The sequence below is a fragment of the Rhinatrema bivittatum genome, chromosome 5 (genome assembly GCF_901001135.1).
Source record: "Rhinatrema bivittatum chromosome 5, aRhiBiv1.1, whole genome shotgun sequence".
Taxonomy (NCBI): Eukaryota; Metazoa; Chordata; class Amphibia; order Gymnophiona; family Rhinatrematidae; genus Rhinatrema; species Rhinatrema bivittatum.
In genome coordinates, this window is record NC_042619.1 from 27,627,135 (window position 1) to 27,635,908 (window position 8,774).

General features: G+C 41.4%; 1 protein-coding gene across 1 annotated transcript in view; it reads right to left on the minus strand.

Annotated features, from left to right (window-relative positions):
* LOC115092343 (retinal guanylyl cyclase 2-like) overlaps positions 1-4,918 on the minus strand; it is a 175,926-nt gene extending 171,008 nt beyond the window's left edge. The window contains exon 1 of the mRNA XM_029603144.1: positions 4,174-4,918. Within this exon, the coding sequence (XP_029459004.1) occupies positions 4,174-4,918 (745 nt within the window). The remainder of the gene's footprint in view (positions 1-4,173) is intronic.
* Positions 4,919-8,774: the final 3,856 nt, after the last annotated feature.

Below are 8,774 nucleotides of genomic sequence, written 5' to 3' on the forward strand. Positions count from 1 at the left end.
GTGGGTATTCGGTAGCATCAGTAAGGTCCCAGTTAGCGGGTTTCGCTTTCTTTCAAAAGTTATGCGGGTGGGGCAATCTGGTAAGCAGTTTTAGAGTAAAGAAAGTACTAAGGGGTTGGGAGCAGGGTACGGGTAAGATGGAAGATGTTAGACGGCCCATTAGATAAGAGGATTTAGATTGTTTATTCGCTAATTTGCCGCAAGTTTGTTGGTCACAAGACGAGGTAGTGCTGTTTCGAGTGTCTTTTTCCTGGGTGTTTTTTGGAGCGCTGAGGATTAGTGAGTTGGTAGCATATCTAGGCGTAGTGTACGGGAAGTCGGTCTCAAATATCAGTTTGTACAGTTGCTGGAGTCCGAGGTACGACTCTTCATTGCGAAGTCAAAAACGGACCAAGGGGGGAAAGGAGCCATTATTAAATTGCAGCGAGATGCGAACAGAAAGGTGTGTCCAGTGTGACTAGCCAAGAAGTATATGGAAGTTAGGCCAAAACATGAGGGGGCCTTTTTGATACATGAGAACGGGAGTCCTCTGATGCATTATCAATTTGGGAGCATGTTGAGCGCGGTTATCGGTAAGATGGGACGGAATGTGCGTGCGTACAGTTCACATTCCTTTCACATTGGGGCAGCAACCTCGGCAGTGGAGGCAGGGCTCTCAGTCAGTAGAATCAAGGGTTTGGGGAGGTGGCAGTCAAACGCGTTTCGGTCATATATTCGATCGTAAGGGCCCACACGGGAATGGGATGGGGGGTTGGGGTGTAATTAACGAGCTGTATTTATTTTGCAGAAAGACGGGGGTCGAGGAACTTTACAGGATGTGCCTGGATCGTGGGCCATTCATACATCCACAGGATGCAAAGAAGAGCACTGAAATGTCCCTACAGGGAGAATTTGGAGTTAGACAGGAAGGGATGGCGTTTAGCTTGGTTTAGTAAAAGGAGTATGATCTGGGACAAAATCCTACCTTTCCTGTACGAGAGGATTGACATGTGGGGAGCGCCCAATGTACTCATCATTCATTTGAGTGGGAATGACATTGGATATAGAACATGCAGGGAGTTACTTACCTGTATGAAAAAATACCTTTCCCAGCTTTGGATACGATGGCCGCGCATGATCATTGGTTGGTCCAACATAATCATTCGTTTACGCAATAGGAAGGAGGTAATTTGGCACACGGGAGTCAAAAAACTGAATAGGCAATTGGGTAAATGGATGGGGTGGGAGGGGGGATTTTGGATTAGGCACGCATGGTCATGGACGGAGGAAGCAGGGTTATTCGCGGGCGATGGGGTACATTTATCCGATATCAGTATGGATCTGTTTAATAACTCCATACAGGAAGGGTTGGAAAGAGAGGTAGCCAAATGGTAGAGCCGCAGTTTGGGGGGAACAAGTTGAGCTGCTCAACTTGTTTGTGGCGGAAAAACCCAAGCCCAAGAGGAATTTGTAAGGGGGGTTTACAGAGGAGGGGACAGGGGGGCATGCCTCGTGTAGCCAGGGGGGGCCGCTACACGGGGGACTGAAGAACTACGGGGCCTGGTTCTCGGTATTAGCTTATTCTTGCTGGTACGAGGCGGAATGAGCGGGGTGGGGGGTGGGTGCTGTTACTTCACCATTGGGGATAAGGTGGTGGAGAAAGGGGAGGAAAATGGGAGGGGGGGTGAAGTTGGGTTGAGTTCTGTTAAGTTTGTAAGGGCTCGGGTTTAGTTGTAGTAATAAACTGCAGCCTATATTATCCCAGTACTGTGTTTGTGTATTTTATTCAAGGGTGGAGGGCAGGTCGAGCTAGTATTCTATCCACAAGTTACAGAAAAAGAGCAGCTGTCACATCCAGTCGGCCCGATTATACCTGTCTACACTGGAAGGATATATTACAGCTGCCGGCTGTAGAACATGACCACTCGTAAGATCCACTGCTTTGTTCACAGCTAGCACCCCTTCCTTCTCAGTGTCTAACCACAGAGGTCTGTAATAATCTAAATACTTTATATTAGTATGACTGTCTCTTAACCATCCTCCCTCCTAGGTCTCCCATGTAGGACAGAGCTGATTACATGAATGCCCACATTTCTGCTAGGGCTTCTAATTATGAATTCACAACCTGCCAAACAGACCCAGCTGCTAGCTTAATTCTGTCATTGCAGCCTAATCATTGATCCACTACAAAATGGGTTCAGAAGGGCTTTCAGTATGGAAACATTATTGTTATCATATTTGGATACAATAATACATGGTTTCGACACTAACCGATTATATTATGGTATTATTGGATGTCTCTGCTGCGTTCGACACTCTGGACCACACTGTCCTCATTTCTAGATTAGAATCAACAGGTATACATGAGATGGTTTTAAATTGTTTATCTCTTACTTATTGGACAGAACCCAACAAATAAAAATGGGCTCCACTCTTTCTGAATGGACAGCTATTTCATCAGGCATCCCTCAGGGATCAGCCCTATCTTCCACACTGTTTAATATTATTTGGCTTCACTATGTAGAATTTTCACATGTTTAAGAGTATCATACAAAATTACGTAGATGACATTCAGTTTTTTTGTCCCCAAAAGTATGACATGGTCTGAAACTATGGATCTTGTCGCCCTCTGCATAAACGTAATTAACCATTGAGTTGCCCACAATAGACTGAAATCTTGCTCCTTATTGAGATTAAAACACTATCCTCTGAAATTCCTACAGTCTTCAGCCTCCAAGAGAATTCTATTCCAATTGAACAAAAGGCTAGGAATATTGGTATAATCTTAGACAGTAATCTGTCAATGAAATCACATATATCTAAAATTGTATCTCTGTCATTCTTCAAGCTCTGGCTACTAAGAAAGATAAAACCCTTCCTTGATCAACAAGATTCAGGACAGTATTACAATTACTTATATTTAACCAATTAGACTATTGCAATTACTTATACCTTGGCATGGCAGCAACGACCATTCGTCCACTACAACTCATCCAGAATGCCACGGCAAGGATTCTATGTGGTACTCATCTTAAAAACCAAATTACACCAACCCTGTGTAACCTTCATTGATTACCAGTCCCTTTTAGAATCCAATATAAAATCTTAATTTTGGTACATGATTTAGATTACAATGATATATTGCCATGGCTGAATGCTTCACTCCGCCTTTACAAACCTATAAGACAGTTAAGGTCTTCCACTAAAAACCTACTTCATGTCCCAACTCCAAAGGGAGCTCGATTGGATATCTCTCAAAGAAGAGCCTTTTCAGTGGCAGGGCCTAGTTTATGGAATTTGATCCCAGACTATCTACGAGAGATTACATTTTCAAAGTTGTTTAAAAAGGCACTAACAACATTTTTGTTTAAGGTGTTTAAGACAATTAAGGTGTTTAAGACAATTAAACATTTTGTTTAATTGTCTCAGCTCCCTATAGGACGTAGGCCCCAGATTGTCAGGGGCCATGATGTCTCCAAAGCAAAGTATGTCTGATGGCACTGTTTATCAGCTCCCTTTACAAAACTGAATCCAAGAGCCACAAAGTGAAGGCAGATTAATGCTCAGTGCTACCCCAACTGGGGCTGTAGAATTCACATGAGACTCTGTAGCATTCTCAGTGTGGCTCCCTTTCCTTGCAACAAATTTTATTGTGAAAAGTACTAAATACATTGAATTTATATTTAAATGCTAATTTTAAACAAAGACAACCATATGATGTGGCATTTTGAAATGTTGTTTTCAATTAATGAAATCCAAATGACAAATGTTGACAATCATGGTGTAAACAGGACTCTGCATAGCTTTGTGACAAACCTTACAAACTGCCTACTTTCAAAAATCCACAAAAACATACTTTTCATAGATTTAAATATTAATTTATTCCAATTATGTTAAAACAATTCTCATGCAATGGAAAAGTTAAATCAGTCCTTATGTAATTTGATCACATGTGTAGCACAATATTTTTTTTTTGTTTTGCAATATGCCTAGCATACTATGAAAATTTAAATCAGCCCATCTGGGTCATTGCTGTACCTAAATTTCTCTGCACAGACATATTAATCTGTTTTGATGTCTCAGTAGGACTCCAATTCTATGACATTCCTTGGGTTGGCAACATTTTAACTGATGAATTCATAATCTGAGAAAAAACGCAAGTGAACAAACAAAATTTAGCATGTAAAAACTTACCTCTAAGTTCATGAGTTTCTTTAACTTTTGTCAGAGTGTTTTCAATGCCTTCATCCCCATCACCCATAGCTGTTACAATACCTACGGGAAGACCTTGACTTTGTAGAGCACTGGCAAATTTCCATGAAGTATCCACCCAAAGGTCTTCATTGGAAGAAATAATGCCCACATGGGCCCACCTAAAATACTTCATGAAGTTGAATAAAACTTTGGCTGGATTGGGCAAGGTCCTGGCAAAAGTTGGAAAGCTGTACTTGTTATCCAGTTCATGATTCACACATGCCCACGAAAACACTGCTTTGTTCCAGTTTTTGCCCAAAAGTGTTGCAGCATCACAGTAGCCAGGATTCACAGGCCCTAAGAATGCCGATGACATTTTCTCATAACCCGTAAATCCAACTAATGCTTTCGATGTCTCACAGTTTTCTTGAAGGACTATGTAATTGAGCCTATATCCCAGATCTAGGGAAGGATCACTGTTTATTCTCTCAGCTGCTAACTCAGCAGCCACTTCTGGCAAGGCTTTTGAGAATAAGGGGTCACAATTCCATGGTCCTAGTAGACCCACCGTAAAATTTGCATCATATGCTTGTAAAGAAATCATCAATATTCCCAACAGCCACCACCACAGAAACACTGGGATTAAAAATGTTCTGTATGAGCTCTGAATATTTAATTTGTAGGACCCTAGGTGCCTTGATAACTTCAATAAGAAGTCTCCAAAGCTTAGAGGATAATAAAACATTGTCCCTATAGCTTCTTAGAGTCAAGCAGAAGCCTTTAGATGCCCATAAGTCTATACCTTCATTTGCATCTGTGAAAAAAAAACAACATTTTGTTTTATCCTTACTATTATGCTTTCTAATTGAATACTGTAGGTTAGCGATGCTTGTACTATATTTGCAACATCTCAACAACCATTTCCTAGGATTTGGGAACTAATTCAGATTAAATCTAAAATCCATCCAAACCTAGAGAGTTTGGATGATGAAAGGCAATGTGACGCAGGTCTTGATTCGATCGGATAAAGCCAAGCTTTTGATGCAAATTTTAATTACATTTCATTTCATATTTTTATGTCTCCTTCCTCCAAAAAAAAAAAAAAGGATTAAGAGCAGCTTACAACATCAGAATGCATATCACAATATCATATAAGCAAAACCAAATCTGAACCATTTGCTGCTTTATTTGAAACTCCACTTTCATTCACTTGGATCTTTTTGAGCTACTCAAAATGTGATTATTCACAGATTTGCTTTTTTTTTCTTTAGAAAATATCCAAATATTCACCCAGTTTTCTTTTTCGAATACTTACAATTTTTTAGGTAATCACATAAATGCAAGCCAATGTCATTAGATTTGTGTGGGTGGTATTGCAACGCTAAATTTTGAATTACACTTTAAGGAAAGTCTCTAGAGCATTTGATTTATATTAAGCTTCATTCTCCAAAACATTATTTTCTTCCGAACTTATTTCCCAGAACACTCCATGGTTGACATCTGGCTAAATTCGGAAATGCCTTGATGACTGGTGCTAGTGCTCAGAAGTTTGGAAGGTGCGTTAGCTCAACCTTTTGTCTGCCTGGTTACTGTGTGCCCAGTAAATTTTCAGACTCTCCACATGGGGACAAAGTCTGTGGGCTTACTTTACCCAAGGGAGTTTGCAGCAAGTTTCAAACAGAAGTTAGGGGTGTGTACTGAACTTTTTTTTTTTTTTATTTTGTTTGGTTTTTTGTTTTGTCATTTTCTTTCTTTGTGGGTTTTTTTTTTTTACATTTTGTTTTTCATTTGATTTTGTATATTTAAAACAAATGAGATATAAAAGAAATGAAAAGAACAAAACAAAAATGAAAAAAATGTTGGGTCCTCCCCACCCTCTTCCCCTCTGCTGTTGTCACCACCAAAGCCCCCCCCCCCCCAGCCTCCCGCAGGCCCTCCCAACTTCTTATCCCATCTGCAGGTCGAGGGGGCAGAAGTGATTCCCAGTCACTCCTGCCCTGCTGGGTCTCTTGTTTCAAAATGGCCCCAGCCTGCCCTAAGGCCAGCTCCATTTTGTTGTACAGAGGTCCCGCCTTAGGGAGGTATTGATGTATCTCCCTACAACAAAATGGTGCTGACCTCAGGGAACATGGGGTAAGTGGTTGGGGGGGGGGGGGGTGCCTCTCCATTTGAAAATGAAGCAAAATGAAAACAAATGAAATGTAGTTTGTTTTTATTATTTCATTTTCAAAATATAATGAAACGAAATGGGAAATTTTGTTTCAAACGAAAAAAGCATCCCTAACAGAAAGTATACTTTCACTTTGAAACTTTGCAATGGGTACAAAGTATCTGCGGAGATTTCCATTTGCTTTTTGCATGGGTATATTTTTTCCTGGAAAATAATCCGCATAGACTTGAAAATACAATCTACGCATTCTATTTTCTGATCCCACCCAAAACACACTCCAGGAACACCCCCGCTAAAAGCACATAGTGGAACTACCCACATACGTTTAGCTCCATTGAAAAAAGGCAACTGATGCATGGAAATTGCTATTTACCTGTGTACATAGCTTTTAAAATGGCCTTTTATAAGTGCATGCATTCTCCTGTAAATTAGGAAACAAAACTCACTGTGGGATCCTCTTAAACATTTTTCTGCTCTCCTTCCAGCATAGATCATTTAGATTTACAAAGATACCACTCTTTCTTTATAGCTGATTTCAAGGAAGTCAGCAGGACCTTAACCCCAGGAGAAATAAGACATTTCAGCAGGACTGGGAGATTGGCAAGCAAGCCTTGTACTGAGCAATGCTTTTGAAATTGTATAAATCTTTACTAAAGGCATGTTTTTATCAAGGGAAAAAGGACCCATCTGGCAGAAAACCTGATGTGGAAACTGAAAAAGGAGAGGTTTAAATAATGTGTTCCTGTGGGAGCAGTCACCTGTCTGAAAACTCAGTGGTGCTTATCACAGTTACTCCTGCTTTTAGGACAATCAGCTCTGATCCCTAGAAATGTTTTCTAGAGGTGCACATGGTGGACTAGGGATGTGCTCAGACATTTTTGTTCTTTTTGTTTATCTTTTTTTCTTTATGTTGTTCATTTTTGTTGTTTGCCTTCTTTTTGGTTGTTTAAAACAAAGAAAAACAAATTCAAACCAAACAACCAATGAGCAAATGAAATTTAAAAAATGAAGTAGAAAGCTAAAGGAAAAGAAAAATGTGGGTCCTGTCAGAGAAATAAATCCCCCTAGGCCTTTCCTCCAACCCCCTCCCCTTCCCCCAGGAACCCTCTTATGATATTTTTCTTTTTCCTCATAGAGTTGGAGCGATTCCAGTTCACTCCTTCCCCGCTGAAGGTTTGCTTCGAAAACGCACTGGCAGACTGCGATAAGGGCGTAACAAGAACTGAATTTTTGAGGGGGGCCCAAGGTTAACATAGGTGGGCCCTGTAGCCAGCCCCTCACACCCCCACTGTGGCTAGTCCCTCCCACCCTGCCCTCACCCCTTTCCTCCATCCTTTGTGGGTCTTCATGGCAGTGGCAGCAAAACCCTTTCAACTTCTGCCCCTCACTCCGAATCTCTCTCTTTACTGTGCCCTGCCCCCCTGGCCTGTCTCTGAGGCTTCTCACTCTCCCTCTGTGGTTAAGCTGCTACTTTATACAAGTGTTAATCCCTCCAGCTGCTGACAAGCAATTATGTAAAAAAGGATTCCACTGGGCCCTGGCTTTCCTAAACTTTAAAGAGGGGGGATAATTACCTTCCAAAAGTAAACAAACACTTTGCTCAGACTTTAACAGATCTAGCCCAAAGGCAGTAGTATTTTCCTTTCAAGTTAGCCCCTTCAAGGGCACTGCTGCAATTCCATTGCCTCCAAACCCTCTGATTTTTGCTTCTTTAAGGTAGGGTTGCCAACTGGCTCCAGATTTTCAGGACAGGTTGATCCAGACCTGGTTTTACTCCCCTGCAGGCAGGTACTTTTAGTCTTGCTTTTCTTAGGGAATGCAATAGAGAAATCAGAATAAGTCCCAGCATGCAATGGCATAAAACCAGGTCTGGATCAACCTGTCTGAAAATCTGGAGCCAGTTGGCAACCCTACTTTAAGGAGCTGATGCAGCGGGACAGGATTCTGCTGCTAAGGATGCAGGCCTGAGCCAAAAGTGAGGGGGCACAGGCCCTGGAGGCCCCCCTCCCCTTGGCTATGCCTCTGTATTGAGGCTGGCGCTATTGTTCTTGTCTGACCAGCTCCATTTTGTAAGGAAGACATTGACAACGGCACTGGCCTCAGTCTGCTGGCATCTTTTCTAAATTTTTGTTTGCTTTTCTTTCGTTTCAATTTAAAAACAAATTGAAAGGGTAAAATTTCTCATTTTATTTCAAACAAATGCACAGCCCTAATGCAGAGCTTGTAACCAGACTTGGTCACAGAATGTTATGCCAGGACTGAAGAAATCACTAGCACGGGAGACAGCTACATTAGTAGCCAATAAAAAAAAAAATACCAGTCCAACTTAGCGGCCAACTTTTCTAAAGAGATGTTCAGCTGGGTGCAGAAAGCAGATACATGCCTCCTGTGGCTTCTGTGCTAAAAATGCCCTTTTAGGAGGTCATTTTTA